Genomic DNA, 17,665 nt, shown 5'->3' with positions numbered 1-17,665 from the left:
TTGTGGAAATTCTCCACTGTAATTATGACTAAGTTCTCTCCTTGGTAATATGGTTTATGCACATGTTTACCATTTCCTTTCACGTGTAACCCTATGATTCATGTGCGAAGAGAGACAAGGTATGATATTATCATCAACTATCGTAATTACACTACATTTCATTGTTGATTGAAATAAAATTGATGCCATCGTATATAGGAGGGATCTTCTCGATATTTTATTTATAAAGATGCAGATAGATTTTATTATCGTCCTTGAAGGTCAAATATGACCCTATTATGCAACCAAATTGGAACATTTTCATTTAACACGTAGAGTTAATTGCTGGAACTCTTGATGCTCAAGAATTTACTAGTAAATGTTGTAATTGAGAGTGGCCATTATGTGAGAGAAATGCGTGCGTGCGTGTCTATTATATATATATATAGAGAGAGAGAGATTTTATTATCATCCTCGAAGATTCATTGTCCATAACTAATGAGAGAAAAAGAAAGAAACAATTATATATTAACGTCTGATTTAGGCCAAATTTAGCCTATGAAACAAATGACTATACAAATATGGGCAAATTCATGTGTTCCATATTAAAACAAAAATATAAGCTCTAGGTTTCCTAAAGCATCAAATTGAATTCTCGAAGCTTATAACTCATCTAGTGGAATGATTTTTGAGATGATTTACAAGCATGAAGTGTATTGCTAATATGTATGAGAGTGGTAGCGAGATGACTTTATATCTAGGATTGGTTGATGCAATGAAATGATGTTATGAAGAATGTAACAAATGCATCTAGGTGTACTCATACATATCAAACATGGTGAGCAACAATCTCCATTTTGATGACTTGGCTTATGTGCCTTATATCCTCGTATGCTCAATGTCATATTGCCCATGACACACATTGTGAACCACCTCAAACCAAGGATAGATTCTAGTTATATCAATGTTGTACATGTAGAATGTAATTTTTGAGAGGACAAGATTTGAACTTATACCTCAATATCCAAAGCAATGTAAATAATAATAGGGTAGCAACCATATGTTTAGTGAGCTCAACATGAACAAATGGTAGAAGGGCAAAATGGGGGAGTGTTGTTCAAGATAGAGGCTTTGAGTTCAAAAGGAATGCTCTCCTCATGTCAATGTACGATACGGAGTAGATGATCAAGGGGGAGGGATCAAATAATGGCACAAATGTTTGTGCAACAAGTGATTCAAAATATGCTTCAAGAAAACCTTTATGGAGCAATTGAGGATAAAAAAAGAGGTGATGAATTTGTTAAAATCATTTCAAAAGATTCAAAGAGGTGGGAAGAAGTTGTCCAAAAGGATGGCGTATAAAGTGGTAGGTGATATTGGTAACAACTTTTACTCTCATAATATTAATGATGATCTTAGAAAGTAAGATGATAATGATAAAAGAAATACTATAATGTGAATGATGGCGATGACTTTGATGTTGATAAGGGTTTCTTGGGTTTTAAGTTCTAGCTATGGTAAGGGATGTACGATGATGGTGAGTGTGATGATAGGTGTAATGATAAGGGTGAGCATTGTGACGATAAAAAATGGTTGTGTAGTTCTTGCAATTTTGGTTACAATAATGTTGAGGGGAAGTATGAATATCATAAAGGATGAGGGTGAGCATCAAGGGGATGATGACTATGGGTTTGGGTGCCTAACTTACAATGGTAGTTTGGGTTTTTGTGATGATGGTAGGTTTTGTTGATGATGATTATAAGCATATGGGTGAGTCAAAAGGTGATAGTCATGTGGGTTTTTTATGATAAATATGGGAAAAGGGTTTTTCATGATAATGTTGAAGAATGTGCAATAATATGATGGTGTGGATAATGATATGGTTGTGTTTTATAAGGACATGATGGTTGGAAGATTGGTGTATGGTATGATGAAAGTATATTGGAACATGATGATTTGGAGTATGAACTGAGTATATTTGAAAATGATGGGGTTTGGATTGATCATGATAATAATGAAGGTAACGAAGACGTTGATTTAGACATTAATTTTGAAGATTGTAATGATGATAAGATGGGATTGGTCTACAATGACCATATGTTTTTTTTGGCTTGATGATGATCATGGTAATTGTATGGTTGATACAAGTGTGAACATTTGATAAGCATAGAGGATGGCTTATAATGATGTTGTAGGTTTAATAAAGATGCAATTTATGAAAGAGATATGGGAAGAAAATTTTGTAAGATTGCAAGTGGGTTTGATATGAATGATGATTTTTATGACAAATATAAGGAAAAATATCATGATGAAAATTACGGTGATAATGATGATGAGGACAATAGATAAGAATGAGATAATGATGGTGAAAGTGAGTTAAATCACTACTAGTCATTGAGACTTCTTGTAAAACATGGTGGCATGCATCGTGACTCGTGACTCATAATACCTTTAACAATGAAAGGGGTATCAAACCTAATGTTAAAAGAGTAGCCCAAGTAGCAACAAATGAAAATATTTGATCTGTTACAATATGATCCACATATCTACATGCAAATTAATGGGGGTGATTTTATTCTACACAAAGAGGCACCATTTTCTAAGATGCTCGGAAGATATGGGATTAGGTGATCTCACTTCAAGGTCAGCACATACTAGAGAATGTACGAGATCAATGGGATGAGTGTTGTGTTATACCTACAAGTTACAACACAGTGTGAAGTTCTGCTAAACCAACATTAAGTTTTGGCTGGAAGAATAATATTTAAAATAAATCAACATTGCACATAAAAAAATGTAAATTTTAAGAGGACAAGATTCTAGTATGATATATAATTAATTACACAATGCCAGTAAGGCTTTTAAATATTATGTAATTGTATTAAAATAATATTGTTTTTGTGCTTACCCAAACTTCTTTGCACATAAAATATTGGGTTCAAATCTTGTCAATGGTTCCACCCACATACATAAATCGCATTACTCTACTCGCTCTATGGTGACTCCTTGACACATTGGCACAAAAATTTGTGCCTATGTGTAAAATGTGAGTGAGACACTTAGGTCCTAACCAAGGAAGATAGGGTCGAGGATGATGACTTTCAATTTCGTTTAGATGGCGTGTATGCATGGAGCCTTTAGAGCTTCCCTCAAGGAATGTGGGTTTGGATGCTTTGCTTCTAGATCCATTTTTAGTCATCAAATTCAAGATTTTTTGTATGTTCATCATTTCCCTTCGTATTCCATTTTCCAATCCTGACTCCCAATATCATACCCCGTAGCTCTCTCGTCACTTGAGCATAGTTCCTTCGCCTCTCTCTAAACACTTCGACCAGAACCAAATCACTCTTGATTGATGACATAACAGATTTTCCGTTTCTTCAACATGAGGAGACAATGTCCTAGCCACTAGATGAAAAGTACTTGTCTTTGAAAATTTACTGATTCACGCTTGACTCAACTCTACATCTAGGCATATGCTTATGGAAAGCGGTCAAAGCACTACCATATGTTGCACCGCCTCTCAATCCTCCACGTAGCCTCGAAGTTACCATCACAAAGACGAGAGCCCCATAAGCCCCATAAAACCCATATGCATAGTTTGCTTTTCATAGAGTTGATGGTTCAAGTAGCATTTTTTTAGTTTTTATATCACTTCAGCATGACCTTGCCCTCATGTAAAATTTATTCCTTCGAGTAACCCATACAATGGCTCAACAATATGGGTATATGCGGAATTGAACACATGCACCAAGAACAATCTCATCTCTGTATATGTGGCTGCTGCTCTTCTCCATTTTACAAATGGTGTCAACTTTTTCTAGGTTTGCAGCCGCATGGCCTTACTACCAAATGTTGATTGCTCACTAGAGAATGTTAAGCGTGCACCATCTAACTACTATAGCACCTTGGTGAAGTTGGCAATGTGAATTAGACACAAAGCACCTACACCCAGCTTACCCTAAGACCTCATCTTTCTCTCTTTTCATGCACCCCTTAGTGCCTTCTTTATTGCATTTATGATGTGGGGCATGGAGTTGGTGGCACCTTGTGGTAATGTACTCATTCGTATAGTCCAATCATATTCAACTCCATAGTTATATCTTTGATGTCCACTAATATTTGCTAGAATTAATTGATACTTCTTTCGTCCATTTCCAATTGTCCTCTAATAAAGGTGAAGCCACATGCTTGTTTCCGTATTCACCCTATTCTATGTTGCATTAACTTAAACTACATATGCCGCAACACCTTGATCCTATTTATCAATGGTGATGTAACAGTGACAAATTGATCGGTGGTTATGGAACCACCCTACTTATAGGAAGATTTGACATAACACTCTCCATTTCCCCAAGTATGTCACAGAACAAGACTACCTCTATGTAGACCACAACATGCTCCATCGCTTCAAATTGTGAGAAAGTGTTGCCAATTCTTCATCATCATATTGATCAACATGACGAGGAAATATTTCCTTTGTTTGCCTTCGTATGACTTTGCCAAACACATTTCGCAAAGTTGCAAGTAATGCAAATATATGGTTCGATAATGAAATGTTCAACTTGGGCAAATGTGGATGTTATCTTACCTTTTTTTTCATTTGGCCATGGGAGGAACCACTCTAAAAAGCCTACCATAGAACAGATGGATGGTATGTATCACAACTAAAACCTAGATTGCTACATCAAACAAGGCAAGAAAACCATGATTCCATAATATCTCAACATTATTGTTCTATCTGTCTGCAGTAAGGATCTATGGTTGCTTTTTATTGCCTTTATTCACAAAAACAAGGTTTAAATAGAAGCCGGCTGGAGATCACAAATTCATGATAATAGTTGGAGAGCCCTTGGGCAGGCTGGCAAATAGTTTCTTCTTTTTCTAACTCTATACAGTAGATGGTGAAAATGATACCTTTATTTTACTGTTGCATGAATGGAGAAGGAGAAGATTGTTCATGCTGTCCCTGGCAGCTCTCCATCTGTATAAGCATCTTTGAGGTTCTGAATGTAGCTGCGAAGGCTTTCTTCACTCAAATTTGCATATTTCAAGCATAAAAGTCTCTGCGCAACATGGTATTCTTTTCTAAGAGGAAAGCTTGAAGAATAACCATCGTTCATCCTTACACCCTCCTGGTAGAAAGAATAGAACTTGATTTCAATTTTTCAAATACAGGTATTCTATTAAAACCATAATAACAACCTAACTTGCAAAAACGACCACCTTTTCATTCAATTTCTCGGCGATTTTCTTTGCACGTTCAACAACTTCAGAGGGGAATCCAGCAGCCTCCAAAAGCAGTAGACCATAATGAGGAACAATTGCATGGCCTTCCTTCAAGGAAAACTGGGAATTACAAGTTCTCGAGGTTAGATAATAGGATCAGGAACCTACCTTAACTCTTGTGCCCTTTTTACCTTGTGCCTTTTTTTACCTTGAAATCAAGCCGATTATGTGTTGTGTCAACATGAAAATGACAAACTTTTACATTAGGGTAAATACTGGGAAGCTCTATTAGCCTCTGCATGTGGGTTGCAAATATAGTGTATCTGTATTAAAATTAACATTTTTCAAAAGCATATCAGTTATAATGTGTTCTCAAATACAGATGATAGGATGCTAATTAAACATCCTTACATACGCTTTTAGAGACAGTAGGTGTTCACAACAGCTCCAGGCGATTGCCAAACCATCCACCGATGATGTGGCTCTTCCAAGCTCATCTAGCAAAACCAAGCTTCTGCAAAAGGTCATCAATTGTAAACAATCTTGATCATACTTTGGTTTTCGGTAGCTTCTGAACTCAAAAAACATTTTACCGAGGTGTTATATTTTCCAATATAAAAGCCGTCTCTCTCATCTCCATCATGAACTATATAAAATAAATCAATAATATATCAAGTAAATCAGTACGATAATATATTTTCCGTCTGAGAAAACATTCAGTTTTTTGTCTTGAAAATATTTGTCAATTTTGTTGGATTAAAAATGAATTTGCAAATATCACTTCCTGATGATGCATCATTGCCTAGGTGGTCAACTGATGATATAAACTTTGTTTACAATTGCAACTACATCAATTATAACATTTTTATGTAAATTCACATGACTGTGTGCAGCACACACAATGTGCAATATTTGTTATCAGCCTCATAGGCCAGGAAAATACTTATAAAATCCTATATCTCTTCATATCTCATTATGTAGATTAACCAAGCTCAAAGGATCGTTATGCATTTCACTATACTCAACTTAAGCCCAAGTCCTCTTGATTTTAAAACAAGCATATTCCTATATTGATGTATAAATGATGTTTATTCAATGATTATGATTTAGGCTGGATTTACAATCATCCTCAAGCAACAAATAAAATACATGGAAACAAGCAATGTAGCTGAAAACATGTCCATTTTCATTGAGTTATTAAACAAAAGTTTATTACCGTGCTGGAATTGAATTCAAGATTATCACCAGAACCTATGCGAGTGAAGATGTGATCTACAACTCGAAAAGAAGCAAATTGAGCTGGAATAAATGAACCAATATGAGCCAAAATCGTTATGAGTGCAACTTGTCGCAGGTAGGTGCTTTTTCCACTCCTGATACCAGAGAGGTGATATATTACAAAAACTTTGATACTAATTGGATGCAACAGAACTGCACACCAGTTAAATGAAACATGCAGCAAAGTCTTACATATTTGGACCAGTTACAAGAACCATGTTGGACGCCTCAGAAAGGAACAGATTATTTGGCTGTAGAAATAAACTTCACGACATCAGCCATCAGTCCAGTAAAAAGAAAATCATAACTCCTTTGTTTGGTAGGTAAACAACTAATCAAGCTCTCATTTGCTGAAAACGATACAATGAAATGGTTCTGTCTATTTTACCACAAATTGCTCAGGGTACAAAATTTCAACAACAGGATGTCTTCCAGCTTCTATAGCCAGTGGTCCGTCATCTATTACAAGAAGTGAAAATTAAAACCTTATAGAACATCAGAGATTAACAAAATGTATAAAGATTATAGTAGCCAAGACTCTTTCATGTACAGAGACCTGTAAACTCTGGCCGAGAATAGTTCCCCATATCCTTGCTTGAGACCATGTATGCAAATGAATTCACAATCATATCGAGAAGAGAGATTGACTCAGCCAACACAGTAAGAAGGGCTGCATCCTCACTGATTTTGTCAATAATCCCTGTATTGGAACACAAATGTCATCAATACGTTGACATAAAATAAAGCTTCACATTCATGTTTTAACTTAAATAACCTTCCAAACAAATTTCTGTCCTACGATAGCATTCTGCTGCAGCTTCTTTATTCCTTATATTCAACTGTCTCCATCAAAAACAGATCTCCACATGTGACTGAACTCTACCTCTGGAGGTGATTTTGATACTTTAATCTTTGATTTGAACCAGAGACTCACAGAGATTAATTCCTGGGTTGAGCAATGAATATTTTTTCCTTGTTTGGTTACCTGAAAGGGAACAAAAAAGAGAGTAAGAGTGGGTAACTTACCAGCACACAGAATTTTATGCGCACAGAAATTTCAATTTAGATATTTGGATGTTAAATAAAAACATCAATCATTAATCCAAACATTCAACGTAAAGCTTTATAAGCATTCACGACTTGAGAGATATGATCTTAGAACAGGAGCGTCAGACTTCTGTTACGAACAGATTTTTAAAGTTTGCTCATGATATTGGGGAAAATTGTATCACTTTCAGTGAATTTTTGAAGATTTGTTATGATGATTAGATAAATACTCATTTTGTTGTAAAGCAATTGTCTCATGGGCCAATTTTGGCCTTAGAAGACGTTAATATATCTTTCTTTCTTTCTCTTATAGTGCATTCCAAGCTGGAAGGTATCAGCAGCAGCTCATCATTTGGACTCCACACTCTTTAATGGTAAGCAGCTGTCTGGAAGTACTATCCTATGGACAACATGCAATGCTAATCCATATGCTTTTACAAGTATTAGGGCCAAAATGCATGATCTTGTAAGTATTTCAGTGGATCCTAGCATTGTACAGGCAACAGAATATTTGGATGTTAAATAGAATCATCAATCATTGATCCAAACATCAATCATGTGCTTTATTAGCATTCACAACTTGAGAAGTATGATCCTAGGGCAGAAGCCTTAGACTTTTGTTACAAGTAGCTTTTTAAAGTGTGCTCAAGGTATCACGGAAAATATTGCACCACTGTTTCAATCAATTTTAGGAGATTTTTAATCACTCTGTTATAGGGCATTCCAATCTGGAAAGTAGTCAGCCACAGCCCATCATGTGGACTCCACACTCTTTAAGGGTAAGCAGCTGTCTGCAAGTATTTATCCATTGGAACTCCTATAATACTAATCCATGTGTTTTAACAAGCATTAGGGCCAAAATACATGACCTTGCAAGTATTTCAGTGGATGCTAGCATTGTACAGGCAACAGTGTTCTGCTTTTTCTTAATATACATTTGTATTAATAATAGATGTTTCTTTTATTTTTATTTATTGTATGTTCTGCAATGTGTAACCTATATTTAGTTTGCTGTGGAACAGTCTCATTGAGATGTAGGCGATTAAAAATAAAATAATGTTTCTCTGGGTGAGCAAAACTTTCGTATTAATTTACCCAACCAGTTCTTACGAAGTCCAAGGACAATGCATAAGAAGCATAATATTGGCCAAAACTGGTTGTGTGCTACTTAACAACTAGACTTGGTTTATCAGAACAGTTTGAAGCCTTTGTAATGATCTTGCCATTTATCATAGAAAGAAGAAAGAACGAAAGATAATATTGTCATCTGTTACAAGGCCAAATGGCCTAAGAGTCCAAACAGGATATTGCATTTTAAAAATGTTCTCATCTTTGAGAACAAAGAGTTGATTACACTCATTCTGCATGGATTCAACGCCTGATCTTTTTACAATAACACAATAACTAGTACCCATAAAAGTGAGAAAATATATATATAAATTAAAATTTTGATGTCTCCAAGTGGCTGATAAAACCCAAAAGAGTTATAATGACATTATGTCACCTGATATCCCACCCATGCAAAAGAACTGGAAGGGCTGTAGACTCATATAAAAACAGTACCCTAGTAAACCCACCAGTATTAACAATGCCCCACAAAATGGTGTCCCCAAATGCCCTGCTTGATATATTCGCATAATTACATGTGCAATGTGAGCAATAGTAAGGTCAATTTGTCCCTCTTCAATTGCATGTGTGAGTGAGTAATTGTATGTTTGATTCATTGCCTTTCTATATCTTTTGATTCATTGCCTTTCACGTAGTACTTAGGGGTGATTAGGGAAACAATGAGAACTCCGGGTATTTCAGAATTTTCCCTAATGTACTATGTGATACAACGGTAATAGTCACTTGACATCAATCCAAAATTATCCCCACCAGCATCTAGACGATGGTATCTCCTATTCCAGTCCCACAGGCAATGTTGGAAGCAATTGATGATGATGTGATTTCCTGTATGTGTATCTGACCAACAAATCTGTCTCTATGGAATCACTAGGTATACTCCCAACAAATCATTCCCAGGAATAAATGTACTGCTCATAGGCTAAATTTACCACTCAAAATAACCAGAGTTTTGTTTTCTTGAGTTCCTGGAAGATCAGTTTCTGCTTTTCTAATAGCTCAACTCATGTGTGCCTTCAGCTGAAACATATTGTTTTCACTTAGAAAGATTGGCCATTCTTCATACAAAACGGAACCACTCACATTTTATCATCAGAGAAATTGAATTAATCTGCAGTCAGAATATTTCTGCTCTACTAGCAAATAGAAGAAATGGACTGCAACGCACCATGCTGACCTGACATCATCTGTACACTATTTAAGGGAAATGGGAAAGGTGTAAGTGACCTCTTCTACAATTGTTTAATCATCAAGAGTTTTGCTAATACCATCTGCTTGTTTGGACATTGACACTATAGATCTCAAAAATTAAAATTAGAATTATTTTAATCTTTCCATGTCAGGTAAGTCAGGTGACAGCAACCAATCAGTAGTTTCATACCTTTACTCGTAGTCTGTCAAGACCCATTAAGTGTTTTTATATTATTATTTCATGAATCCTAAAAAATATACCTGAACAAATAATCTTGGAAGCCCTTTTTCAACTGTATCTTTTTCTGGTATAGTTATATAGAATCCCCTTCTGCTATTGAAAGGCATCTTCAGATTCAAGAAACCCATTGTATCTCTATACTTCTTTCCCAACGAATGTATTGCTGAAGTACTCAGACTACAAATTAAGTACTTTTGTAAAAGAACATGTATCCAAGTAGCTGATATAATTACTTATTTTCATTTACCTTCACTAGTTTCACAAAATGCCTTCCTTGCAATATCAAGAAATCCATCAATCCCAGACTTCAGGGCAAAGCATTGTTGTGTCCGTGCAACAAATGGTGCTCTTGCATGTAGTACATCATCATCAATAACCTCCTTGATTCTGAAAAGAGGATTGCATTAGTTTTATTTTGGTTGAATTGGAGATGAAACCATTTAGGCAGCAATGTATGCCTTCAAGCATCATCACTTTGCTCACATTGCAGATTCTTCAAATTGTATGTAGGTCAACATTGCATACTTGCACAGAATACATCATTAGATAAAACATTCACAAACAAAACCCCAGGTTTATACACACCATCTGCCTATATATCTGAAAGTTCTACAAAACTCTCCAGTCCTCATTCAACACAAAAAGCAAATGACGTTCTTGGATTTATCACTTAATCATTGTCCGAAACAGATAACATATAACTTTGAATGTCATGCGAGCTAAAAATGGCAGATAAAGAATTGGTAACTGAATTTTACAAAGATCAAGGACTTTATTATCTTTAATATTTGGTTCCGTGTTTTAGTCGAGGAAGTGCAGAAACCTCTTCTGTAAGATGTCAAATTTTGGATTCTCACAAACAGCTTCTCTGATGTCAGACAGAAGCACAGATTTGCCCAGTTTCAGAACCTGAAATCCCAGCTGAATTTTGTCAGTCGTAAAGCATTCAAGACAGATTGCTATATTTCTAAATTTGATGTTTTACCTCTGTAAGAGCAGGAAGAATTGCAATTGCTTGCTTAAGCAGAATAATAGAAGAAATAAGGGCTTGACTCCTTTTAGAACCAGAGGAATCTGATATGCTGTCTACGGTTTTCTTTTGCCGAAAGCAGAAGTGACAGAGGATCCGATCTTTAATGATATTTAGATTTCAGAAAAGAAAAATGCTCTCAATAAGTCTACGCAGAGACTCTTTATGAATACATATGTAGGATCCATTTTGACTGTGTTTACCAATATCTTTTGGAAACTTCATGAGTGCTTTAGAAAGTCCAAAGAACAGTTTCTCGTTCATTGTCATCTCCTCCTTCATAAATGATGTGAAACCAACGATGGCATTAAGGACATATTACCCACAATAGTGGTTGGGGAAAGAAATTTCAGCTAGAAAAAAGGATATTAATAACAAAGGAATAAAGAAAAAAAGTTTCAATTGAATCAATGAAGGAGGAATTGAGAATATCAGGCATGCAACGTGAGTTAAGTGGAGATTACATCTTTATTCTTCCGAAAGCAAGGTCTACATGTCACTTTCTCCCAAATATGAATTATTTGAATTATTTCCTTACATCAAATCAACGTGAATTATTTCCTTATCTTCTTCACATCTATTGGATTTACCTTGTTGGCATGTTGAGTTTATTACAAGAAAAAGTGACCCTGTGCTATATAATCCAGTGATCATTTACCGATAGGGGCACACAAACAATGCTGTGTGCTAAATCGCATCCCTACAGGGGCCCTCCTCAATTACAGAGCATAGGTGTTGCTTTTACAAAGCATCGTCATTTTCTTCTGAGAGCAAGGTCTAAATGTCACTTTCTCCCAAATATGAACCATCGAATTTACCACTCTATGATTCAAATCAACGTGAGTTATTTCCTTATCTTTTTCACATCTATTGGATTTACCTTGTTGACATGTTGAGTTTACTACAATCCAGTAATTATTTACCAATAGGGGCACGCAAACAATGCCATGTCCTAAATCACATCCCTACAGGGGCTTACTGAATTATAACTCATAGGTGATGGTCGCTTTTACAAAGCATTGTCACACAGTCCACAGCTGTCCGCTGTGTTTGATCAAAAACAATAACCTCACTTTATGTAACTCAATTCTTTGATGTCAAGTCTAAATTATTAGGTGTTAATTCTAATTTATTAGACATTAAGTCTAAATTATTGGGTGTTAACTTTAAATTCTTAGATATTAATTCTAAATTATTTAATGTTAATTCTAAATTATTAGACATTAATTCTAAATTACCAGATATTAATTCTACATTATTTTATTGTAATTCTAAATTATTAGACATTAAGCCTAAATGATCACATATTAATTCTACATTATTTGATGGTAATTCTAAATTATTTTGATATTAATTCCAAATTATTTGATGTTAATTCTAAATTTGCGGACATTAAGTTTAAATTATTTGATTGCTTATTTTGGGTATCCCATCCATGCTCCATAACTTTAGTATATATCCCTTTATGGTGACTCTTTGCAATATAACATTGTCAATGCAAATTACTTATAATCCATTTTAAATCAGTCTTCCAAACTTGATAGGTAGTGCAACATTCCATTTTAGCAACATGTTCCATTCAGTAGAAAGGGATAAACATTCTTTTTTGTGTATTAAATGTTTTTTGATTTAGCATTACTTTATATCTACTGTATAGAACTGTTAGGGAGAGACATGGTCAACCAAAGATTAGAAAATGCTGCCCTAGTCGTAAAAATAACTAGCCATGTTCATCACATCTCTGATTTCGAGAACAAACCAACCATGGAGAAATAAAAATACACATACATTTTACAGCCAGACAATACATTGCATGGTAGCTTTAAAGATTAAAATTCTTAAACTCAAATATATGCAAAACGTTGTCATGGCAAACCATACCAGACAATCAAGGCGAGTGTTTATAGTTGTAACATCTTTTAGTGGTTGAAGAAGATTAGCTCTTAGAAGCCTTGATCTGAATAATGTGCAAGAAAAGAACAAGTCAAAAACATGAATTATAAAACATCTTCAGAATTCAACTGGAATGAAATTTTAAGTACATATAAGAATCAAACAATCATTGTCTCATACTAGAATCCACTTCAATTTATCATTCCACAGAAGAAACTAATAAACAAATACACAAATTCCAAACCAATAATTTCTAGGATGGGGATATGCTTTACCCTCAGAACCATGAAGACCATGAAGATAGAAAAACATGCGCAGTACCTTGTACAATATTGGATGAAAAAGGGAGTCTAGGTTTCTATACCCGCCAATGGTTTTTGTAGTATTCATTATTCGGAAAAGACTGCTGTGCTTCTTATTGAGCAGACCTGTTGCTGGCAAAAGGGGTTCAATTACTTCCAAATTCTGCACACTGAAACCCAAGGAAGTCCAGAGAGTTTCAATATGAGACTTTTTGGTATAACTTTAATTTTGAAAATCACGTGGAAAAGGGGGAATTATATATGCCTTGTTGAATCGATACTCATGTGATCAGCTGATCCATTGAAAGTAACCTGTATAGGAGTGAAAGTATATTTTCATCAAACTTCAGAATCTCGCATTGTAAATGATTACTGAAGGCGCAGCCACCTGGAAGAAACAGAATAACTCATTCCACAGTTTATACATTAGGAAAATGCTTAATTCCCCCACCTGGAGAGAGTGACGAGTTATAATGACTCCTTTCTCATTTTCTATCCTGAAAACGAAATTGACAAATGGAATCAAATACAATGAAGAATCAATCGGTTCTTTTTTATGTTAGCATAAGTTCACAAAATTTGTCATTTACTAAACAAACCACTTTATCACTGCAGCTGCAGCTCCCAGACAAAGATAATATTGTTTATAATAGTTATCAAGCACAGATGGTTCTCTAGCTGCAAGACTCTTGACCATCAAAGCACCCTAAAGCACGAGAAACATCATTTATATATAAACTGTGGAATGGAATGGTTTGGTATACAGTTATACTGCATAACTAAACAGGTATTATCCATTTGTAGAAAGAGCTTCTGTTAATATATTAACATAAGAATTAGGCTCAAACTTGTTACCTTGGTATCATCAAAACATCCTCTTGCCAAAATTATCTGTATTGCATAACACATTCAAATGGTAGTTCTTGAATTAAAATCAAATGGCCAGATGAGAAAAGTCTTTGATATATATATTACTTTTCTAGCTTCGCTTTGCTTGAAATGTTCGAATACGCATGCAATACCATGTGGGACACTGCAAGTAGGGGGTACAATGATCTCCACAGGATCGAAGAAATGAAGGAGAGTTAAAGTGCTCATGTAAGAACGACTTGTTTCAATATATTGAGACAAATGAAGAGATGCAGTTCTCATGTCAAATGCTGCAAGACCCACCTGCATAGATTATCTCTGCATTAAGAATGCATGAAACCTCGTGTCAAAAAGATGATGTTACCACATGCAAAGAGATGGAATGATCCATGGAAGGTCGTCCAATCCTAAAGAAACAAAGATCACAAAATATAGTGATAGAAGTCTAAGATCATGAAATGTGTTCAAAAAAAACAAAGGATCTGTCATCTCTACATATTGAAACAAATGAAACGATGATGTTCTCATGTCAAATTCACAAAAAACACCTACCTTCTTAGATTACCTCACTGGTAAGAACGCAAAACATTTCATGTCAAAGACGTCATTACCACATACAAAGAGATGAAATCAGCGAAATGTGGTTCTTTTAGAGAGTCAACGATCAGGAAATGTAATAAAAAAACAATAAGTCTCTGATCTCTATGTACTGAGAACAATGAAGAGATGCTACTCTCATGTCAATTGCAGCAAGAACTACTTGGAAAGATTGTTATCCATGTACAAACTTCATTGTCAACTATGCTTTAAACACATCAGCATCAGCAGTAATTAAAGAAACAAAGATCGTGAAATTTTGTCAAATAACCATTAGACTTCTGATCTCTGTGTATTGAGAAAGGAGAAGAGATTCAATTCTCATGTCCAATTCAGAAGACCTCTATGCCCAGATTACCTCTGGTTTAAGACATCTACAAACATGGCATCTTGAGATTACCTCAAGTTTAAGGAATCTACAAACATATGTTATTCTTATGTCAAGGAAGGAAGAGCTACGTACATAAATTACATCTATGTCAAGAATGCAAGAAACTTCATGTCACTTACAAAGCGAAAATTACTTAATAGATTTGTGATCATTTTAAAGAAACATGGATCATCATTTGAAAGAAATCTACAAACATATGTTATTCTTATGTCAAGGAAGGAAGAGCTACGTACATAAATTACATCTATGTCAAGAATGCAAGAAACTTCATGTCACTTACAAAGCGAAAATTACTTAATAGATTTGTGATCATTTTAAAGAAACATGGATCATCATTTGATTTTAGAGTATTCAAAGATCAGGAAATGTTATCAAACTACAAACAACAGATCACGAAATCAAAACAAAAAAAGATCATGCAGACAAGTTGTCAAACACATGAAACATGAAATTCAAAGACCACAAAATGCCATAAAAACAATAAAAAATCATGAGATGTCGTTAGAAGGAATGACCAAGATAATGAAATGCTGCTAAACCTACAAAAGAATATCACAAATTGTTGCCAAAACAAACAAATATCATGAGATGTTATTAAAAGGAATGACAAAGATCGTGAAATGCTGATAAGCATACAAAAGAATATCATAAAATGTTCCCAAAACAAGCAAATGGACATTGAATGCTCTTAAAAGGAACAGAACAACATGATCTTGAATTGTAATTGAGTTTACAAACAAAGATCATAAACTCTTACCAAAACAAACAAAAGATGATGGAATGTTGATAAATATACAAACAAAGATCATAAATTGCTATCATGAAATATCATCAACTAACAAACAATAGACCATGAAATGGCGTCAAAGAACATTAAAAAACGAACAACAGAAGATGAAATGTGGTCATTGAAGAAACAAAGATCACGAGACGATGCAATCCTCCAACAAAAAATCAGATCATCTGGCGTGAGGAGAGTAGTGGTTTTTTCTTTCTTATACCTCCTTGGCTCGATTTTCGATCATTCCAACGACAACTTGGGCTTTGATTCTCAGGGACTCTTGGTATTGCGCTTCCTCCATCTCTACTTCCTCCGACAACAAGGAGCAAGAAGCAAAAACCCTAAACCCTAATCAAGCAGAAGCTTCCAAGTGAGGTTTGTGAGAGGATAGGAATGCATGCATGTATGAGCAAGGAAGGAAGTTGTTAGCATATCAACTATGTGAAATTCCATGGATGCCCTTGGGACCCAGAGTGTATGCATGTACTTGCATAAACATTGGCATGTGCCCAAAACCCGTGGACTCGGAATCATCTCTGGCCCGCCCAACCCTCAATCCGGCCTCAACCAAATGCCCGCCCATGCCACTGCTCAATCGCATCGAGCACACACGCTCGCTCGCCGAACTGACATTGGAGAAGATTTCCAAAGTCTATCGATTTGACCACTACACACACTCGTAGGCTTCACGTGGATGGCACTTGCTTTCGGCTGAAATGCATCGTCCTGAAGAGATCTGTAACTCCAAAGTTGTCAACTTATCGGACGTTGAGCATTTGAAGATGCAATATAGCAATATAGCATGATGTCTCAATGTGAGTGGAATGGCTGGAGTCAAGGTAGAAAACATTTCTAGCACGATCAAAATACGTTATCGCCACAATTCAACTAGAACAATCGATTGTGGGGTTCAAGCGTATAGGTGTGAATAGTTCGGTATGCAAGAAAATCCTTGTAAGAATCCAGTCAATGAAGTCGCAAACCACCACATCCTCATTCCACTTTGGATTAACTTAAAAAACATCATCTTTCGCCTTCAACAACTGACCAATGAAATATTGCCCTACATTTATGGGACATGAGACAAGAATTTTCTATTCTTTGCCATTCTATGTGAGGGAAGTGTGGCTCTTCGTTTAATCTAATATCAAAGACTGATTACATTTATGCCAATTTCGTAAGTCCTTGCAAAAGTTCGAGACTTGAGAATCAAGAAGGTTGCACTTTTCTTATTTTCCACCCATGACCCATCTTCCTTCCGCATGCATGCAAGGTTCACCTTTTTCAATAAAATCAATTTTCCAACGAATTCATTATTCAAGGATGAATTAGATGGACTTATCCTACCTTGCCTCACCCAATTGTATTCATTGGAGTAATGTCAATGGCTCTAATGCAATTGTGGTGAGAACCTATCGAAATTTGTGATGAGTATTCGAGATTACAAAACTTAAATGCATTCCACATCCAATACTAGGAATTATAGATAGCTGCAACTCATACATCCAATATATAATTGACTTAGTAGGGATATCTTAGGAGACCCATGAGTAGGTAATCAACAGCAACACTCCACAGTTTTAACTTATGCACACTTACATAATCAACGGCAATCTGGTATTCAAATAGGAATTTGTTATGGAGCAAACTAAATAGATATCCAAATCATACATACATGTTGTATATGTTTAAGGGTGGGGGTTGGTCAATA

General features: G+C 35.4%; 1 protein-coding gene across 2 annotated transcripts; it reads right to left on the bottom strand.

The window, feature by feature from the left end:
- Positions 1-4,668: 4,668 nt before the first annotated feature.
- MSH4 (MUTS-like protein 4) lies at positions 4,669-16,331 on the bottom strand. Of its 2 annotated transcripts, XM_087327247.1 has the most exons (24): positions 16,175-16,331; positions 14,291-14,488; positions 14,171-14,206; positions 13,915-14,021; positions 13,767-13,812; positions 13,581-13,627; positions 13,378-13,485; positions 13,002-13,077; positions 11,324-11,396; positions 11,076-11,221; positions 10,914-10,999; positions 10,338-10,477; positions 10,111-10,253; positions 7,421-7,471; positions 7,262-7,325; positions 7,043-7,186; positions 6,875-6,945; positions 6,679-6,737; positions 6,425-6,581; positions 5,802-5,854; positions 5,624-5,722; positions 5,417-5,531; positions 5,206-5,328; positions 4,669-5,114 (listed from the first exon to the last, which is right to left on the bottom strand). In XM_087327247.1, exons 1-24 carry the CDS (start codon positions 16,253-16,255, stop codon positions 4,938-4,940), a joined length of 2,400 nt encoding a protein of 799 aa, XP_087183373.1. In that variant the 5' UTR covers positions 16,256-16,331; the 3' UTR covers positions 4,669-4,937. The 2 variants fall into 2 exon arrangements, 1 of the variants encoding a protein (XP_087183373.1); XR_015530472.1 differs by lacking the exons at positions 4,669-5,114; positions 5,206-5,328; positions 5,802-5,854 and having other exon boundaries at positions 5,491-5,531.
- Between the last annotated feature and the right edge of the window lie 1,334 nt (positions 16,332-17,665).

Source organism: Azolla caroliniana, unplaced genomic scaffold, assembly GCF_043228905.1.
Source record: "Azolla caroliniana isolate FFs.n. ecotype wild unplaced genomic scaffold, voAzoCaro1.0.p SCAF_11, whole genome shotgun sequence".
Lineage (NCBI taxonomy): Eukaryota > Viridiplantae > Streptophyta > Polypodiopsida > Salviniales > Salviniaceae > Azolla > Azolla caroliniana.
This window is presented reverse-complemented; position numbering and strand designations above follow the sequence as displayed.